The 21,807-nt window shown below is 40.7% G+C and overlaps 1 protein-coding gene across 6 annotated transcripts in view; it reads right to left on the minus strand.

Moving 5' to 3' along the window:
- Positions 1-21,807, minus strand: part of dpp6 (dipeptidyl peptidase like 6) — a 557,184-nt gene that overhangs the window by 242,091 nt on the left and 293,286 nt on the right. The window contains exon 1 of one of the 6 annotated variants that reach the window (XM_062984638.1): positions 16,621-17,118. The exons of the other annotated variants lie outside the window; for them this stretch is intronic. Coding sequence (XP_062840708.1) covers positions 16,621-16,677 — 57 coding nt within the window. The 5' untranslated portion in view covers positions 16,678-17,118. Of the gene's footprint in view, positions 1-16,620; positions 17,119-21,807 lie in introns of those variants that run through there. 6 annotated transcript variants of the gene reach the window in all.

Here is a 21,807-nt window from a genome sequence, read left to right on the forward strand (position 1 = left end):
AGCTGGAATTTACTAGGCTTCCAAACTTTAAGACTTGTTTTGGTGCCAAACCTCTCAGAGACAGTCGAATATCTAAGGCAAAATACACTCCAGCCCCATTACTACATGGATTTCCAAACGCTTTTCATTTTATAGATCAAGCCAGGAGAATGAGAATAAATTCATTTCAGCTTTCTGCTGTTTCTTAAAAGCACACACTGGAAGCAGATTCACTTACCAAAAAGTGCAACCACAATCACATTTTGTAAATGATCCCTATTTATCTAAGAAATTCAACTTCAATATATGCTTTTCAAGCATTTCCTACAGTTCCCTGCAGATAGAAAGAAATGTTTGCCATGGTAACATTTATGAGATTTCACCCAGACCTGATCGGATTTGGCGGATACTTCCTCAAATCAATGGGATTTAATCCATACCATTGAGTTCAATAAATCTGTCCAATGTAAACACAGCTAAATCTGGATTCAACACAAAAAGATATTTCTGGGGTATCAGGGAATATAGTTTATGACAGTGATTCTCAATCTGTGGGTCCCCAGGTGTTTTGGCCTACAACTCCCAGAAATCCTAGCCAGTTTATCAGCTGTTAGCACTTTCTGGGAGTTGAAAGCCAAAACATCTGGGGACCCACAGGTTGAGAACCACTGGTCTAAGACCTTTATGTCACTAAAACACCAGTGCTGAACACTTTTGGGAAATGATATTAAATCTCTGAATACTTTAATTGAAACAAGCCCTATATCATATGCTATAGTTCCCTATTACACACATATATTTCAGGAAATGGTTTCAGCTGTGATGAGGACCATCAAAGTACCAGCTGCTAGGTGCACTTAGGTGCAATTGCTCCTCCCTTATTATAGGATGTATACGATGAAGGTAAAAATGGGAGAGAGAGGGAGAAGGGGGATGGATGAGGTTTTGTTTTAAAATAGCATTAGCATGCTGGTAATAATTCAAAGGAACAGTCTGCGATGAATATATGATGCACGTGCATGAAAACTGTCAGCCAAATATCTGCTGAGCTGCTGAGATTGTTGACCAAAAGATTGGTGGTTCGAATCTGGGGAGTGGAGTAAGCTCCTGCTGTTAGCCCTAGCTTCTGTCAACCTAGTAATTTGAAAACATGCAAATGTGAGTATATCAATAGGTACCGCTTCTGCAAGAAGGTAATGGCACTCCATGCAGTCATGCTGGCCACATGACCTAGGAGGTGTCTATGGACAATGCCGGCTTAGAAATGGAGATGAGTACCAACCCACAGACATAACTGAACTTAATGTCAGGGGACAACCTTTACCTTTACCTTTACCTATCCTATAGGCTAGCTTTCCCCAATATGGAATCCTTCAGATGAAGTTGATGTCAATAGGACCTCATCACGTAGTTGCCAATAACTTGCCAATGGACATTGATGGTGATGGGTCTTATAATCCAATATGTCTGGATATTACCAGATTATGTTTTTGTTTACTGATGTATTGTTTACTGTCATTGTTTTTATCTGATATCTGTGAGCTGTCCCGAGTCCCCTTCAGGGGCGATGGAGGCGGGGTATAAATAAACTTATTATTATTATTATTATTATTATTATTATTATTATTATTATTATTATTTATGGAAGGCTCTTATAGGTTATTTCTGTTCCAATGTGGGAATCAGCCTTACAGATTACTGGCTGAAGCCATATCTCCAGTCTATGAGAGATGTTTCTAAGCATACTCTCTATTCACTTTTTAAGCTAGGTTGTAACATAATTCCCTATTATCATTTGAGGAAGGAATTCAAAAGGACAAAGCAGAGCTCCAGACGACTGGAAGGGATGACATATTTTGAACAATGATAAACTCTGTTAGCCCGGCAATAATGGACTGCTTTGTGCATTCCTTCCTTCCTTCCTGCCTTCGCTTGCTCCATCACTTCTTGATGTCTCTCCCTTCTTAAATTACTTAGAGAGGCAGAAAGTGACTATCAAATGAAATCTGTTTAACAAATCTTTAGCTCTGCCCTGAGATACACTAAAATGTTCATCCTTCATGAAGAAAGATGGCATTCTGAATAACGAGGCAACCGTCAGTAATAAAATGAAAGCATTTTCAATTAACTTGTCTGTAGCTTTCTCCTACCAGAATGCTGTAAAACCTACACTTTTTGTCATGTCTCTCCTCCCCTCCCTTCACTTGCATAAGTGCTCTTTATATTTGGCCTTTCTGACACAGCATAATAAGATTTTCAAAAAATGCCACGCAGCCACCTAGAGTCCTGTTTTCCAGCGCAGTAGATCATTCTTGCTAACCTAATGAGCCGTAATGGATGAAACAAATTCTTAGGTATCTCAACTCACTCTTGGGATATGAAATCTCTTTATTCCTCTTTATTTAATCTCTTTATTCCTACTGTTCCTAGTGGTATTACATTAACACCGAATTTAGTGGCATAGACTAATGCAAGTACTAATCTGTATTCAATACTCTCCAAGGTTATTTACAGTCGATGGCTTGAATCCCCTTGGCATCTTATGCTAGTATGAATGGCATTATGCTTGTGAAAGTAATGTTTTGGCATTGCACAAGGAGGTATCCTATGCCTTGCTGTGCAGGTGTTTTCCCCAGAGTAATAGCTGACAGATAGCACTAAATACAGCTTCTCTCCCCAATCCAAATGGCCAGTACTTGCTCAAAAATTGTGTATTTAGAATATACAATTACACTATTGCCTGGTCAACAAACATCAGCCTCCTGGCTTCTATATAAAAAGACTGGCAGAGCTTTACCTTCTGCCTGGTTTTCAAGGTACACTAAGAAAAAAAGTTTCTACAGGAAGCTTCTTTGCCATTATGAGTAATCTTATCATCCAGATATTGCCAGAGCACCCGGTGGTGCAACGGATTAAACCCTTGTGCTGGCAAGACTGCTGAATTGAAGGTTGGGTTGCTGACCTGAAGGCTTCTGGTTCGAATCTGGGGAGAGTGAGGATGAGCTCCCTTTGTCAGCTCCAGCTCCCCATGTTGGAGCATGACAGAAGCCTCCCACAAGGATGGTAAAACATCAAACATCCAGGCGTCCCCTGGGCAATGTCCTTGCAGACGGCCAATTCTCTCACACCAGAAGCAACTTGCAGTTTCTCACTCCCGACACACACACACACACACAAAACAGATACCAATATCATTTTGAAGTTGCTATACTATTGATATTGTTAAGACTGCAGTAATTACCTGGGTATAAGCCTTACTGAATACAGTGGGACTTATTTCTGTGACTCAATTTATCATCATATGAATTCCTAAGAAAACAGGATGAAATCCATATGTGGTTCCGTGGTCAAAGAGAGGGAATAAAGGTGGAGCCTCAATCTCACTTTTCACCCCAAACTGGATCTATAATATAGTTCGATACCACTTTAACTGCTAAGGTTCAATGCTATGGAGCCATGAGGTCTGTTGGTCGAGTAGGCTAAATATCTTGTAATATTACAACCCCCCATGATACCATCATCTTGAACCATGACAAGTTAACTTGATATCAAACTGTGCAGATGCATTACCAATGGGAGAGTTACCTGAAAGACCAATGATGCCCCAATAAACTTGATAATTTTTATATCTTGCAAAAAAAACAAACAAACCTTTATCTGGCATTTGCGTGATTATTTCATAAAACCAGCACCACCAGAATGCTGACAACTACATAATTATTCAAACACCTTTAAACATCTATCCAATGTAAGTGCTAAATGAGTCCTGCGCCTTTGAATGAGCCTGTACTTCCGAGAGGCAGTCAGGTGTTTAAAACAACAATGGAAAATGAAGAAATATTCGACCTTCCCTAGAATGAAAGTCAGAAAGGTTCACTGATCAATAAACATTTCACTAATGGACAAGCCTTATGTGCTAAGTACTTTCAGAGAATATTTCAATCAATTTCTCCTTGGATTTTGCTGGCTTGTAAATTTAGTTTCACCCAGGTACTTTCAGTGTGCATGTGGAGATTTTTTTTAAAAAAGAAACTTCCTGCTTTAATAAAAAAGCATTGAGAGTAAAGTCTAGCATCACTACGAACCATGTAAAACCCCGCATTACACCTTAAGAGGACACGGCCACAGAAAAGAATCAGATGTAATTCTCCTGAATCTTGTGCCGCTTAAGCTTCGTAGAGAATTAATCTCTAAGCCTTTACTTTCAGAAGGTCATCATTCTAAGAAATGACAGCATGCTGAACTTTTCATCAACCACATTACAGTAACAGGGAAAAAAGAGGATGATTTCTTCCCTCATTTTAATAGGGACTGCAATGTGAATCCAAAGGATACGAGACCATGGACAAATAACATCCTGACAAGGAGGAAAGCAAATATCTTTGTCCAAAGGGAATCATTAAGCTCCCACTTTACTTATTGATGCAATTGGATATGCCAACGGCTGCTAAAGCTACAACCTTATCTGCATGTAGTTGGGAGTAATTCCCATGGTATTAAATGCTTCTTTGCAAGATTGTGCTGTATATAATGTTGCACAGTTTCTGTTCTCTACATATACCCTATACACTGTTGGGTGCTTCCTGTTATTGAAGCTGCTTAATAATATTTTTATAATGGACATTAGCTGCAAGTGGAATGAAAACTAATAGAATAATTGTTTGCCCTAGGTCTCCTCATCCACAGCTTCCACCCTTGGATGACTGGAGGCCCTTGTAGAGTTGGAATAGGACTCATGTAGGCATTCAGATGTTTGAGGACTGTAATTCCCAGCAAATATATGAATGATGGGGTTTGCAGTCCAGCAAAACCTAGAGTCTACTTTTTATCGCATCAGAAGCAACTTGAGAATATACTGCAAGTTGCTTCTGGTGTGAGAGAATTGGCCATCTACAGAGATGTTGCCCAGGGGATGCCCAGAAGTGTTACCATCCTGCTGGGAGGCTTCTCTCATGTCTCCACAAGCTAGAGCTAAGAGACGGGACCTCACCGTGTCTCACAGATTCCAACCGGCAACCTTCAGGTCAGCAACCCAACCTTCAGGTCAGCAGTCCAGCTGGCACAAGTCACTGCGGCTCTAAGTAGATTCTACTACAGTAGAGTCTCACTTATCCAACACTCGCATATCCAACATTCTGGATTATCCAACACATTTTTGTAGTCAATGTTTTAAATATATCATGATATTTTGGTGCTAAATTCATAAATACAGTAATTACTACATAGCATTACTGCATATTGAACTACTTTTTCTGCCAAATTTGTTGGCTAACATGATGTTTTGGTGCTTCATTTGTAAAATCATAACCTAATTTGATGTTTAATAGGCTTTTCCTTAATGCCTCCTTATTATCCAACATATTTGCTTATCCAACATTCTGCCGGCCCGTTTATGTTGGATAAGTGAGACTCTACTGTATATAGTAATTTAGGGAAGAGAATAACATAGTTCTTTTACATTGAAAAAACGTGATTTGAATACATTGGTTTGAGTAAGTCGATCCTGACATATTGGTAATATTGACCCATCCTCAACCTACTTCCTTAATAAACAATTATGACAACAATGAAGATGATGATGAAATATACATGCATACAATATCCTTTACTCCGGTATTGACAAATAATGTGTGCACACATTTTTAAAAAATAGCTAATCAAAATAGCAAAGTTCATACTTGAACAGTCAATATATTTAAACCAATGAATGGAATATATGTTAATTAAGTCTTACTACGGGAAACATCTCACTATAAAAGATGAGGCAACTGTTCTCGATTGCACTAAATTAAAGCTAGGCTATGGGCTGTGTATAATAAGCACAGCATGCATCCACAGACAGTCAACTCTGCATTTATTGTGGTATCTCTGCAGAACTCTAACAATAATAAATCAAGCCCTAACTGCAATATTCACTTTCCAAACACCATACAATGGAAATAAGCATCTTACGGCCCAGCCTCAGCAGCAGCAAATCCACCAAGACTCAATGCCGGGATTCCAATTTCTTATTTCTTATTTATACAGAGCAGCCATATGCTATGTATCAAAAACCAAAGGCAGGCTCCTGCCCCTTAGGAGCTTACAATAGAATGAGCAAGGAGTGAGAACGAGTAGAGAAAGAAGCAAGCCCTTGAGCAGATCAGGAGGAATGAAGGTCATATCTGGCCATGACAGCAAGAAGAGAGCAGTTCTGCAGTAAAACATCTCAAAATGTATGATACCACATTGGTACATTCAAAAATAAATTAGTCAAAAGCAGGCCCACACTTCCTATTAAAATACCGGTAAGTTTATGTTGGTTAAAAGTGTTCTTCATTTTCAATATTGTATTGTTCTTTCTTTTTTTGCACTACAAATAAGATATGTGCAGTGTGCATAGAAATGCATTCATGTTTTATTCAAACTATGGAGCCCTTGGTGGTGCAGCAGATTAAACCACTGAGCTGTTGAACTTGCTGACAGAAAGGTAAGTGGTTCAAATCCAGGGAGTGGGGTGAGCTCCCACTGTTAGCCCTAGCTTCTGCCAACCTAGCAGTTTGAAAACATGCAAATGTAAGTAGATCAATAGGTACCGCTCCGGCGGGAAGGTAACAGCACTCCATGCAGTCATGCTGGCCACATGACCTTGGAGGAGTCTACAGACAATGCTGGTTCTTCAGCTTAGAAATAGAGATGAGCACCAACTTCCAGAGTTGGACACAATTAGACTTAATGTCAGGGAAAACCTTTACTTTTATCTTTATTCAAATGATAGTCCAGTTCTCCAAGAGTGTGAGGGACCGCGAACCAGCCTTCAGCTTAAAAGGTTTGAGGCCACCTGCTTTATTGCATTGTTTACTGCAGACATGCTGGTATGTTTGTTCATCTCCAAATGGAAGTTTTTAAGATGGATGAAAGCACTCCGACAGATGGTCTTCCATCTCTATAAGTCTATGAAATGTGTCAAGCTAGGCTAGGCATGGACAAACTTTGGCCCTCCAGGTGTTTTGTACTTTAACTCCCACAATTCCTAATAGCCAGTAGGCTGTTAGGAATTGTGGGAGTTGAAGTCCAAAACATCTGGAGGGCCAAAGTTTGCCCATGCCTGAACTAGGCAGAAGACAAGAAAAGGAATGGGTGGGTGCTAGGCTCAAAAAGACACACATTTTCCATTATCTGTTTCCATGCTGACAAAGGGCCAAGGCATTATAGAAAATCATGGCATGGTGAACTCAGGAGCCAGTTCATAAACTCTCATTTGTATTGTTCTAACTAATGCAATTCACCTCTACATACCCTTTAACTAACATGACACTAGCATCAGATTGAATCCCATTGCTTCTGCCTATAAAAACTGTGCAGGCAGAGACAAAAACCTATCCATTGATAGCCTGTATTTCTGGCAATGTGAGAAATGCTGCTTCTGTCTTGCACAAGGCTTGTTAGCAGCTCTGTAACTTGGAAGCTCTTGCTAGAGAACTCAGCAATATCACATTACATTACAGCTTCTCTAGGACCTTTTTGCAGGAAACTAGTACACTGAGAAATGGGTTAGACGACACCAGTGGGATAACAGTAATGATTAGATTTTACTTTTATATTGGGCCCACATGACACTATACGGCAGTAGGAAAGAATAGAACTCATACTGCAAGGTACTCAGTTGATGAGGGACAACTATGAGATCTAATCCAACTTCTCCTCTATCGGTATTGTGCTGAATGAGTCAGCAGTGCTCCAATTGTAGTGAGAAACAGAGGAAGAGTTCTGGCCAGTGAAGCAGCACCATGGACAGCTCTAAACAAAGCCAGGAGGAGGATATATTCATTCATACCAGAGACATTCCAGCTGGAGTCTGCTAGAAAAGCAGGGAAATAGAGAACCTTTGGAAAGGGAAGCAGCTTTGAGTCAGGCTGAGCAACACACCAGACATTCCAACTCCCGATTAGACACAGTTTTAGATGCATAAAATGCTGTTAGGTCATCTGCCAGAGGAATGAATCATTGAGAAGGGACACTGACTGTGGATTTCATGAGCAGCTCTTCTAACTAAGCATATCCTCTTGCTGAAGCAGAAATCCACAGACAGAAAGCTGGATAGACAAGCCTGCCATAAAGGACAGAATTAAGACTCTTTAAGCAAAAAACAGACCAAATAAATTTCAGTATATAGTTTGGGAAAATCCTGAGAGTGCCTTGGACTGCAAGAAGATCCAACCAGTCCATCCTCCAGGAAATAATGCCCGACTGGAGGGAAGGATATTAAAGGCAAAGATGAAGTACTTTGGTCACATCATGAGAAGACAGGAAAGCTTGAAGAAGATAATGATGCTGGGGAAAATAGAAGGAAAAAGGAAGAGAGGCCGACCAAGAGTGAGATGGATGGATGGTATCCTTGAAGTGACTGGCTTGATCTTGAAGGAACTCGGAGTGGCGATGGCCGACAGGGAGCTCTGGCATGGACTGGTGCAACAGTTCACTTTAGTGGAAGTGTTTGAGGGTTCTGCAAACACATTGAGAGTTGCTGAAACAGAAGATTCCAAATGCCTAGCATTTAATAAATATGGTCCTCTCTGGGTGTGGTGTGGTTGTCTAGTCTGTGTGCAAGTACCTGTTACACTGCTATCTTGACTCTGTATATGTGTAAACAAGTATGAATTATTTATGCCCTCCCCTTAATTGTAGTTAGGTTTTTGTAAGTGAGAGGAAAGGTGAAGAAAATGTCTGGGAGGCAAGTGCTGGGCTTGACAGTTAACTTGTTTTTGCTGAGTTATAAAAAAATCCAGTAAAGAAGGAAGAAACAAACATTGCTTCTGAGAATTTGAAGAGCTCTATTGTCAAGTTTGTGATCTCAGCTCTACTCCCTTTGTGGGTGAAATGATGGGTTTTAAGAGGGTGAGACCCAATTCCTCAAGGAATTCCAGAGGAGACTTTGGATCTGCCAAGAGTGTAGACATAGGCCAGAATCTTGTGAGTGACCTACACAGGAGTAAGTGAGGCCAAAGACACAGGAGGAAAAAGACTGTGAAGGAAATAAGCCACTGGAGAAAGAAGAATGTAATCTGCAGGACAATGCCAACAAAAGTACAGTACTTGAAATCTGAAGCAATGAGCAAGGAAACTTCTCCAGAACATGAAGCCATGGCAGATTTCTGGTTCCTTGACTTAGACTAAAAGTCTTTTTTTTTAAGGTGACATTTTTCATGGCACCTTGTTGGTCCTTTTGCTTATAACTATCATAGCAGATTTCTACTCTGCTTTTACATCTCTCTCCTTGACTGCTTCCTTGAATGTCAATACCTCTACAAGGACATCCATCTTGTTGGTCCATAACTACATTAGAAGAGATCCAAAAGCAGGATGTGGGTTTGGCAAAGAAACTCAGTACACACAGGAAGGGATTCACCTTTGGGAGGGGAAAGCTTTTCAAGTCAATGTTCAATAGGAGGCCCATGTTGCCAAGAGGGAATGCTGACTTCACAATTTCCATGGGTGACTGAGTTTGCCAGCTGCTTCTCAACTGGGCAGCCTAGGGCAAGTGATTCAGCAAAATCCCTGATAAAGTCCTTGATGTAGTACAACAAATGGGAGGCAGCTGAGTCATAGTTTTCACTGTGCGTTTTTGATGGAACCTTGGCTGACATTTTTAACCCACACAATGTTTCTGTTCATGTAGAACTTTCTGCATATAATGTGGTGGGAATCAAATGTGCAGTAGGGTGCTTGTGAGTCATGGGCATCCTAAAGCACAGCCCCTCCCTGCTCAAGACCCCCTAAGTTATGTGTAATAACAATCTTGGAAGTGTGGGCTGAAGTTTTTCTAGAGAAGAAATGAAGAAATAAGACACAGTCAACTATCACAAATCATCTTCTGGACTCTACTGGCTTTGGGGATTTGAGGTCACAGCTTTGTCAAGGCTTTTGGATTTCCACCAGAAAGGGAACAAATGCCCTTTGCTGAAATTTGGCTACCTCTACCAAAATAAAGACAAGAGAGTTGGGCAACTCTCTTCCAACTCTGGATTTTTAACTACTGTGGAAATAAAAAGGTCAATGAGATGGAGGGCAACAAAACAAACAGTTTAATTTTAAAAGGCCCTTGCAAATATGAATGGGTTTAAACCCATTCTATTTGTTTGTACATAATGCTAAACTCCATTTTAGTGCTACATGCATGAGATTTGGACACAATAACTGCTTCTACCACTCTTCCAGCAGAAGATCAGAAACTTGCTCTTCCATCTTCAACTACCTACAGCAATAAATGCCTTAAATAGTGTTAACACCCATCATGAAGGCAACAAAAAGACTTATGGAGAAGAAGCCAAGATTATTAACAATTGTCTGAACTTGGCTTGCTTCCCTAAATCATAGGTAATGCTAGCCATGTTCAAATAGTAAGAGGAGGAGGGAGGAGCAGTACATTAATAAGACCAATATTCATGTTTGTTCAGATGCAATGACTTAGGGTACATTTATACCAGGCATGGGAAAACTTCGGGCCTTCGGGTGTTTTGGACTTCAACTCCCACAATTCCTAACAGCTGATAAGTTGGATGGGATTTCTGGGAGTTGAAGTCCAAAACACCTGCAGGTCCAAAGTTTGCCCTTATCTGATTTATACTGTAGAACTAAGGTGGTTTTGATACTACCTTAACTGCTATGGCATAATGCTATTGAATCAACTGTAGATTTACAAGTTCTTTAGCCTTCTTCAGCAAAGAATGCTGGTGCCTCACCAAACTACAAATATGAGGTTCCTTAGCATTCAGCCAGTGTAGATGCAACCTTAGTTTCAAGACAAGGAATAGTTTTAATCAGGTTGTGCCCTGGAGCCAACCCAGTGGCCCTGAAGGCAACTAGAGAGGGAAACCTTGTGTTCTCTCTTATCAGAGAAGCACAGAGTTTCCTAGCATCCTCTCAACCAGAAAGTAGAATGGTATGAAAGTAGATTTCTTTGTGGGAGAGAGGCAAACTGTTGATGTACCTCTAGGCATAGACATTTCCTACATATCCCACTTACTTTCCAGACTGGGAAAGCAATATGAGCAACAAGAAGGGTGAACAATTAGGGAAGGAATCCAGCTTTTCCATACAATAGGAAATGGATAATTCCACTCTTCAATGAACACACAGGCTACTTCCCAGCTGTCGCCACTAACTGAACCAACTGTTCCAACCAGTATTAAGGGGTCCACTGGAAGCTGCTACTGGGAAAATTTGGGGGCAGGATCCAGATGAGATCCCACAGGACTGAAGTGTTCTCAAGTTCATCTCAAGTGATGATGTTTGAGTTTGAGTAAATGTTAGCCACTTGGAATATATTTCTCCAGTAACAGATAGGAGTTTTAATCAAATATAAAACCAAATGAATACCCTTGGCAAAGCAAAGACTGCAGGAGGAAGAGATACTAAAAAGTTTTAACCTGAACTGTCTACAAGTTGTGAGCTTGTCAAAGATTCACAGCAGGACAAACTGTGTACGCACACTGATAACCTTTCACATTTGGATTTCGAGCAGAAAGGCTGTGCCAGTTCATACTCCACATCAATGATTAATTCTTGAAGCTTGGAGTGGAACAGGCATAAACTCCAACTCCCCTTCTTGAAGGCTCCAGATTCAGCATCCCTGACCCTTTATGCAATGTTATCTGCTGTGCTTGTTGTACAATGTGCATTCTTACATCCTCTACAGTAAAATAGTCCCATCTGATTTCACTTTGGTGATACTGGTGTAAAAGACCAATCATGGGGTCGATAAAGTTCTTAATATCCTGTTTAGGGACAACCCTTTCTCTCAACAAACTTGTAGACTAGCCAGTGTTTAAACTAATAAACAGATTAATTTCCTAGCTTTTAAAAATCATGTCAGAAGCAAATTGAGAACATACTGCAAGTTGCTTGTGGTGTGGGAGAATTGGCCATCTACAGAAACGTTGCCCAGAGAATGCCCGGATGTGTTACCATCCTGCTGGGAGGCTTCTGTCATGTCCTCATAAGCTAGAGCTGACAGACAGGAGCTCATCCCATCTCGCAGATTCGAACTAGCAACCTTCAGGTCAGCGACTCAAGCTTCAGGTCAGCAGTCCAGCCTGCACAGGGACTTAAGCCATTGCACCACTGCGGCTTTAATTTCCTAGTGATTAGCGTCAACTGGACCTGAAGCATCATGTCACTATATTTCAGTGTGCAACTTTTTCTCTAATACAAGTAAAATATTTTAATGGAAATCATTGGGGAAAATGCTAGTTTTCCCAAATGCATTGTAGAAAGAATAGTTATACAATTATACTTCAGCTAATTCAGATGTCTCAGTGGCATCATAAGGAAGGAAAGAAGAAAATGTTCACAAAATTTTGTGACAGTAACAGCTGCTACTAAAGTGAGAACACGGCAAAATCCTCAGCTCAACAAACTTTTGCCTTCCATTAATAGCATGGATATTTTTTTTCGAAATTTCAACAAAAAGGGAAGAGTGTCATGGCACAAATCTGACCCATGTTCCCATTTAGACAAGACCACTGACTCCAAGGGATTTACATGAGTGCTGGTTTACCAAGTTTGTTGACATTGGCCAACTGTAGTTGGGATCAATCCAATATTGAATAAAGGCCTATAACTCCAATTCAACAAAAGACACAACACTCACAAATAAATACCAAACTGGAATTCTTTACAAACTACATGTTATACACAAAATAAGTTACTAAGTTATCTGTGGGATTTAAAAAACAACAACAAATGCATCATCCAAAATAATATGAATTAAAATGTTTTTTTGGGGAGTAATAGTATGAAGAGTTCCAAAAGTAGAGCTCTCAGTTGATTGTGAAAATAATATTTATTGGCATGTATGTATCCATGAGTGCTTCATATGTCTGTATGAGATCAATGTTATAGTAAAGGTAAACGTTTTCCCTGACATTAAGTCTAGTTGTGTCCAACTCTGTGGGTTGGTGCTCATCTCCATTTCTAAACCAAAGAGCCGGCGTTGTCCATAGACGCCTCCCAAGGTCATGTGGCTGGCATTACTGCATGGAGCGATGTTACCTTCCCACAGTAGTGGTACCTATTGATCTACTCACATTTGCATGTTTTCGAACTGCTAGGTTGGCAGAAGCTGGATCTAACAGTGGGAGCTCACCCCACCCTCTGGATTTGAACCTACAGCCTTTCGGTCAGCAAGTGCAGCAGCTCTGCGGTTTAACCTGCTGTGCCACCGGGGGCTCCGATTAATGTTATACATGAAACAATATACGTTCTTAACACAGTTACTTTGAACACGTGGGCACACTGCCTCCTCATCAATTATGAAACATTTTACCAGTCAAAATTCTCAATAATACCTCCCTCCTAGAATCCAATCTTATCTGCCTTTGCAGTTTCTCAAGTGGCTCCTGACATGAAAAAACAATCTGTCCTTGGGAAACAGAACCCACTTATTTCAATAAGAGCCAACTTTATGAGCAAGCATGTGCAGGATGACAGTGTCTATGTGGAGGGAAAATTGCTGTCAGAACCTCCCCCATAACCATTCTGAGGGAGAGGGAAGGAGGAAGGGAGAAAAGGAGCTTCCTTATGTAAGAGCAATAACTTACATAAAGAGTTTCTTTCCCCTGTCTTGGGAATCAGTACTCTTGCAAAGGAGGCCTGTTCATTTGGTTTGCTGCAAAGGAACAAGGAAAATGATAACCGCAATGTCTATATGGAAGCTTTACACTGACACAGTGTTCTTCAGCAACTAGAACGGAAAGGGAGAGAAATCTAAACATATGAAGGGAGCAGAGGCCAGGCTGCTTAATGATGCCAAGGTGCCTTGAGTCACTTTGGGAAGCAGCTTATTTGCAACACTTCCAGCAAGGAAGGAAGAGGAGGACGATTAACCAGCAGGAGGGAACAGCAACACTGCAAAGATCCAGGAACACAAGACTTTCAGACACAAGATTATTAATTTTAAGTGCACACCTTCAGAGGCATGCTTTATCTATAGAAAACAGATAAATGCCTGAGCTATAAATACAACCAATCTTTGAAAAGAGAGGTGAAAAGCCATTTTTAACAAGAGAGAGTCCTTGTGAATTAAAAGAGTATGTGCTGGGAACAAGGACAGGAGTTACTTCCTACTTATGCAAAAAAAGCTGATCAAGCTTTTCTCTCTTTCAATAAAGTGCCACCCTGAACAGACATATCCTTTTGTGCTCTTTCTGGTTGTGTTGCATCTCAGGAGGAATTAGCTATCTGGTCTTCCCGCTTTTCTTTAAACATAAACACATGCAAAGGAAAATGAGAGGCACGGAGAAGATGAAGGCAACTCTCAGCACACTGAGCCAGAGGAAACCTATTTTAAGAATTAATTTGCATCTTGAGAGACCTGTTTTAATTAGTTTGCTACACTGTCCCAGCCAATGACTAAAAGGGGCAGTATTACAATCTCTTCAAAGTAAGAATAGGCTTTTGAAAAATGTTAACAACAAATTACAGTTTACCAATAGAAGAGGGAGAATCAGTGAACCTTGGGTTTGAATATTCCTCCCTCCTTCAACACACCCACAAAGAATATTTCAGAAACAGCAATTTCTGCCTTAGATTAACCACAGCTTTCTGCACCATCTGAATCCAGACAAGCAGTGTAGTTTTTTTCATGTCAGAAGTGACTTGAGAACATACTTCTGGTTGCTTCTGGTGTGAGAGAACTGGCCATCTACAGAGATGTTGCCCAAGGGACACCCAGATGTTTTACCATCCTGCCTGGGGAGGCTTCTCTCATGTCCCCGAAATCTAGAGCTGACAGACAGGAGCTCATCCCATCTCTCAGATTCAAACCAGCAACATTCTGGTCAGCAACCCAAGCTTCAGGTCAGCAATTCAGCCAGCACAAGGGTTTAACCCATTGCACCACCATGGAGGAACAGTGTAGTTAAACTGATCTAAAGTAGAGTTAGATGCAGAAAGCCAACAGGAAACCAGAGTTTACAAAGCTGTCTTGTTGTAACATAAGATTGGCAACTAAATGCAGTTTAGCATTTAGACAACATCTGACACCAGGATTAAAATGAAAGGGGAGCAAATGCTTCTGGTCTCCCTGGTCTGGCTGTACTGGAGGAGAAAGAGAAGTGATGATGGGCCAACGTGTGAAAATAGAAAGAGGCGAGGCAAGGAAAAAGTCCTGATCATAGTGACAAACTATGGTTTAGGTGATGTCTGAATGAAGCAAAAGATGTGACATCTGAAGCAGGAGATTAACCATTTACTTCTCAGTAAACTCTCTGGCAAATGTGAGTGAAAGGAAGTGAGAAGGGGAAGCAGCACTTGTTGGGTGACAAAAGAGAAAATGTTATTTTGCTAAGCTACTGTACAGGAAGACCTCTGAATTTTATTTTATTTTTTGCAGTGTTCAGCTGCATCTCAGATGTCTTGGCCAGCCTTCTTATATATCATCCCTTCTTATCTGTGCCTATTACTCAGGCCCAATGAACAGCTATTGCTTTAGCAGCAGGGAATGTTGATTCTGTTGAAGAGGAAGTCCAAAGGAGAAGCGTTGATTTTATAAACTGGGCCAGAAAAATCAATCAACCATTCTTATGTAAAAGGTGCAGAGGTGAGTCTAAAGCATATTTTCCCCTTTCCTTTTACTGGTGGTGTACCTGCATGTTTTAAGGGGAGAAGTTGGCATACGTGTGTTAAGGAGATGAAACATGGAGATAAATGACCAGAAAAAGTTCCATTTGATCTATATATGTATGTATATCAGGTTTCTGCCTCTTTTCAGAGCAAGGCCATGGGTGGGTAGAGTGGGAGGCTAGGAATGGCAAACCTGTTAGATTATGTTAACAAACACAGCATGGGGTTGTTGTACACAGTAATGTGCAGTGATTTCCCCATTAAGAAATCTTAATCCAATTGATCTCTGCATGGAGCAGTGCATCTCTCTGGCTGTTCACAATCAATGGTACTGTTAGGGTAAAACTTTTGAGACAAACATTTGAGTATCCACTCAACAGAACGGAGAAGAGGCTTTCCAAACACAGTAGGGCTAGCTGAGTATATTTTGAAGGAGATGCAATCGTACATACTGTCATCTAAGAAGAAGTGAACATCCACAATGCCAGTGAAATCTAGAGACTATATCCTCCAAAGTGCACTACTGCTCATAATTTTTTAAGAGACAGAAAGAGAGAGAGACACCAAAGGAATGATGCTACCGTGGCAATTTCACTGGCAAACACACAAACCTTGCTTATGCCAATTAGGGCACAACTGGAGACAAGAATAAACTCATTAGCACAGTCATCCCTTGTAAGCAAGTTTTAAATGCTCCAATGGGGTCATTCCACCAAGAAGTGACTCTCCCCTTGCTCCTGTCCTACCTGGATATATTCAAAACACACACACACATTAATATTGTCTGATTCTATATATGAAAACAATAGGACTACAATGGTAATACCAACACACTCGAAATTTCAAATTTATGCTCACATGTATTTATAGTCAACGACAGCTCCGAGGTAACAGCACTGACTTGGTGACTCATTTGGAAACATTAGCCACACAGTGTCAGAAAAGGGTGGGGGGAAAGAAGTCGGCACGCAAACTGACAAATACACAAGGCAAACAATCCTATACCTGTCCTCTACAAAAGAAAGTCAATGGCATTACCTGTTCCTGTTGTTGGATTGATTTCCCCGAAGAGCTTGCCTCCTTAGCTGTAGTCATGTTCACCTACTTGTGCCCACTGCAGAGGCAAAACAGAGTTTCACACGTCTGGGTGTGTGTTTGATGGTGTGTCCGTGCATGCAAGAGAGAGGAGGAGTGAGGAAGCGTTCAACTGTGTTTTGAGCCACCAGAGCTAACGGAATATGAATGAAGTCCAGCCCTTCATCACCAACTGAGAGAGCAGCTCCTTTTCCACACACCCCTTCCCAATTAAAATTTAACGCCACCAGAATAAGAGCCCACCCTTTATCCCTTCTTGTCCTTTCTTTCTGCCTCTAAAATTTTAAGGAGGAGAGTGGAAGAGCAGAAAGGAGGATGCTGAGAGGCAATTAGCAACAGCCTCCGCAATCGTCACAGAAACAATAACTGCTTGGCAACCAGGAACTGGCAGCTCAGAGCTCAAAAGACCGCGATGTGGTACTCCTCTCCCCCCTCTTTCCACCTCCACAGCCAGTTGAGGACTAAATCTGCGCATGCTCCAGCCAGCCTTGTGCACAGAGTGGAGCTCAGTAAGCCAATTTAAACTCCCGGCATTTCAATAAAGAATCAATAGGGACAAATGCTGAGCTGGCACCTCTGATAAACTATCCTTGCATTGTGCTCACTCGCTTAGGCTTAATCACACGGAATAAGTGGCTGCCTTGTGGCTCCTTTTAAAAAAAACCCAGCACAGTGGCTTTCTCACAGCATGTGTGTGCTTGTGTATTTTGAATGAGTGTGCATTACTTGTGCACACCTAAGTGTGGCACCTTTCCTTGGTGATTTCATAGATGGGGAAAGTTTGGCAGCTTTGACTAACACATTACTGTTTCTATAGGGTTCTCAAGAAGCAACTTGAAAACATACTGCAAATCGTTTCTGGTGTGAGAGAACTGGCCGCCTGGACATTGCCCAGGGGACATACAGATGTATTGCTGGGAGGCTTCTCTCATGTCCCCACAAGCTAGAGCTGACAGATGGGAGCTCACCCCATCTCACAGATTCGAACCAGCAACCTTCAGGTCAGCAGTTCAGCCAGCACATGGGTGTAACCCAGTGGTTCTCAACCTGGAGTCCCCAGATGTTTTGGGCCTTCAACTTCCAGAACTCCTAACAGCTGGTAAACTGGCTGGGATTTCTGAGAGTTGTTGGCCAAAAAGGTTGAGAACCACTGGTTTAACCCATTGCACCACCATGGCTCATTCTTTATGGGTCACTCATCATAGTAAAAGCAGTTTCAGTAGCTTTATTGTGTCAACCATAATGTATGTACTGTGACCACTAAGTACATTACAGAGATCTTATAGATCTTTTGAGAACACAGCAAGAAAATAGAAACTCATAGCTAAAGTCTTAAATATAACAAAGAAACACTCTCTAGTAAAATATTGTGAAAGCCACCCACTGCATGACTATCAGCCTCCTTCCACCAGACTCAAATCAAGGAAGGGCTTCATGAGAACCACCACTCCTCTTGATGTTCCTCCAGCAGCAGCAAGGGTGTCCCTCTGGGCAGCTAAACCTGGCAATTCCAACTGGATGGCCCCCCAAGAGGGTCTTCCTCCAGGGGCAAACCAAGAATGGGCAACTTGGAAGTCCCTGAACAGACTCAGAAGTGGAGTGGGCAGATCAAAAGACAACTTGGCAAGGTGGCACTACCTAGAGGAATCCTCCACCTTGTGTGACTGTGGAGCTGAACAAACAACTCAGCATATGTATGCTTGCCCACAATGCCCTGCCTCATGCACGGAGGAGGAGTTGTTTAAAGCTACAGACAATGCGGTTGCTGTCGCCCGCTTTTGGTCCAAAACTATTTAGTTGCTTGTGATTTCTTTTTTTTTCTTTTTTAATTTTCTTTTTATTTCCATTATTTGAAATGTACAATGCTTTTGACACGAAATAAAGTAAAATATATCCGGGGTTAATAAATCCAGAATTATAGTGTACAGTCATTAGCTACATGTGAGTATGCTCTGAAAATGCTGGGTTCATTATTACTAAAGGATAAAAGGGAATTCTATCAGAATGCTCCTTTGAGCCCAAGTTTCAGCAGCAAGATTCAGAACTGGTCACAAGTTGCTGCAACTTGTGCCTAGTGACTTCTTGCTTGGAATTTCTGAGCAGATCAATAAAAAAAAATCCTCACTAAATTATTGTGCTCACAAAACAAGGAGATAACACCATATGTTCAGTCTTATGATGTGATGTCAATGAAATGATTCCTTTTATAATTTTTGAAACAAAATGGGGCAGGTAGTAATTTTAGAAGCAGAAAGCATAGAAAAGGGACAACCCCATCCTCTCCCGTCTTTGTCATGCACAGTTTGAACTTGAGTAGTTATCATTACTATAAGTGCTGAACGCCTCCCTGGTAAATTAGCTTATGAGTAGCAAATGCAAATGTTTGGAAAGGAGCTTATTTTTTCAAATGACCCATAATGACTGTATGATGGCAATCTGTGTCTATTCACATGCATGCATCCTTTCAATATGTAGCATCCCACTCTTAACACTCACCTAGACTTAAGTTCTGAAGCCAAAGTATGATAACAAACAGTCTTAGGTCACAAAATTGGCCAGTGAAAAACACATCTCTCAAAATAAATGTAGGCATCTCAACAGACCAAGGAGTAGCTGTTATGTCTGTTGCAAAATTCAGGAGAGGTTTGCTCATGCATCTTGCCTCAGACTCTGTGCCAGCTTTCAGTAGCCTAATGTGAGTTGCACTGTTAGGTTATTGTAAAATGCTGTCAAGCAGTCAGCCAGTCACCAACATGCTGTCAAGGATAATTTTTCATTTGGGGCTCTACTCTTTGTGAAGAAAGGCATTTTCATTGTTGCTAACAGTCAGATATAGCCTTGCCTCTGCCCATAGCAGTCATATAACATGATTTCGAAATTCAGTTGTTGAATTTCATGGTAGATCTCTACTCCTGGTGCACACCTGAAATGCTGAAATTCTTGGCTAAATTGATTACTCAAGTCTGGACAAAGTCAGAGCCAAGATACTATTCTGAATTGTGCCTCCAAGTGCATTATCCCCATTCCCTTTTCAAAGTACTCAGTCAATTTCAGCATGCAATGGTGCGTTTGTCCAGGAGCTTTTTGAGCACCTGGCTAGTAAAATGCAGACTGAATAAGCACAAAGTGGGTATTTAAATCCATCATATTCCTGAATTAACGTTATGAATGGAATACAATTTTCAGAGTTAATAGAGCTAGGTACATATTGTGAGTTTAGTAATCTGCATTGCAAGGTCAGTATTTGGGCCCGGGCTGTGGCGCAGACGGGAGAGCAAGCCAGCTGCAATTAACTGCAATGAATCACTCTGACCAGGAGGTCATGAGTTCGAGGTCGCTCGGAGCCTATGTTTGTTTGTCTTTGTTCTATGTTAAAAGGCATTGAATGTTTGCCTATATGTGTAATGTGATCCGCCCTGAGTCCCCTTTGGGGTGAGAAGGGCGGAATATAAATGCTGTAAATAAATAAATAAATAAATATTTCCAAGCATACTGTATGTACGACTGCTAATGACAACTTACAGTCTTAGCATATCATGTCTCTTTTAGAACCATGATGGAAAGTATGATTGATTGATTGATAGACTGAACACATAAATATAACAGATTGGTTTAATTTTATTTTTTTTATTTTGCCTTTCTCCTAAAAGGAAACCAAGGAGACACATAACATGATTAAAAACAGGTACCCATAAAAAGATTGTAGCTTATATTTTAAGACAAAAATAAATAGTTTAAATATTAAAATACAATAATTTAAAGGCATTTCCAAAACAATTAAAATATTAATTTTAAAATATAATGTAGTAATCCATTATTGTAGTCATCTAGTTCATTGACCAAAGTCTGCCTCAACAACAGAGTGGGGATCATGTGATTCTACAGAGGCTGCTGGACTGCAATCCCAATCAGCACAGCCAATTGTGAGTAATGCTGGGAGCCGCAGTCTAACAGCATCTGGGCGGGGAGTCTAACAGCATCACAGAGGATTCCCATCCTTTTTGATTTCAGCAGACCAGCCTTTATTGGAATGGTATTCAACTATCTGGGTTGGCAGTAGGCAATGGTACACAGGTCTTTTTGTGGCTCCTTCCTTCCACTCACACACGTCACATTTCTTTCAAGTGACATCACAGAGGACCACTTCATCTAGCAACAGCCAATCCTCACCTAGCAACAGCCAACCCAACAACATCACTAAGGGTCACTTCACCTAGCAATAGCCTTTGTGGTACAAACAGACATATATACTAGGCATGTGCAATCCATTAAAAATGTCATTACAAAACTGGGGGAGGGGGGCACTGGCATTTTGTTTCTAACGTATCATTAGTGAAAATTTCATTACTGTAATGAGAGTAATGAAATTTTGTTATTTTTCATTATAGTAATGAATGAATTACATTAATTGTAATTAATTCAGGTGCTCCCTTCTCCCTAATTTTTACAGCTATTAAGGTGAAACTTGCTACAATGATTTAATCACCAAATTTCAGAATGTTTCACTTATCCACAGATTTTTGGGGAATTTTTAAAGTTTTTATAAACAACATTTTAAAAAACCACAAGAGCTATTTCCTTGAATTTTGTATCCAATGACACAAGATAACAGGAGATGATTGAGTAAGTTTCAATTTGTAAATTTTTGTCCTGACCACACCGACATGTTGGAAATCACTTCGGAAGTACAGATTTTACAAATTTTGATCCAATCTTAGAAACTTTTGCACAAGTCTAATATAAACATACTTTTGACTTTTATATTTAATGGAGCTATCCAATGCTGACCCTATTTGTGAGATGAGGTCCAGATTGAAGCCTGGAGCATCATCATTGGCCCATAGACACTAGAGCCGCCATCTACCAACTCACCACAAGTCAAAAGCCAGGGATAAAATCTGAGAAACAGACCTATTTTCCATTCTCTGCCAATGCTTCCAGCAACCAGCCAAGATGCAGTTGCTCCTCTTTTAATAGTGATTCATGTTTGCGATAAAATTATACTATTTTCCTCAGGATTACTTTTGACTAGTGATGTAATTCTCTCCTAATTTTCTTCTGAAAGCAAGTAATTGACCAAAACATATACAAGTCCCCCTTTTAAACACTCCCTGTACATGAAAATAACAC

This window comes from Anolis carolinensis, chromosome 6 (assembly GCF_035594765.1).
Source record: "Anolis carolinensis isolate JA03-04 chromosome 6, rAnoCar3.1.pri, whole genome shotgun sequence".
NCBI classification, from domain to species: Eukaryota; Metazoa; Chordata; class Lepidosauria; order Squamata; family Dactyloidae; genus Anolis; species Anolis carolinensis.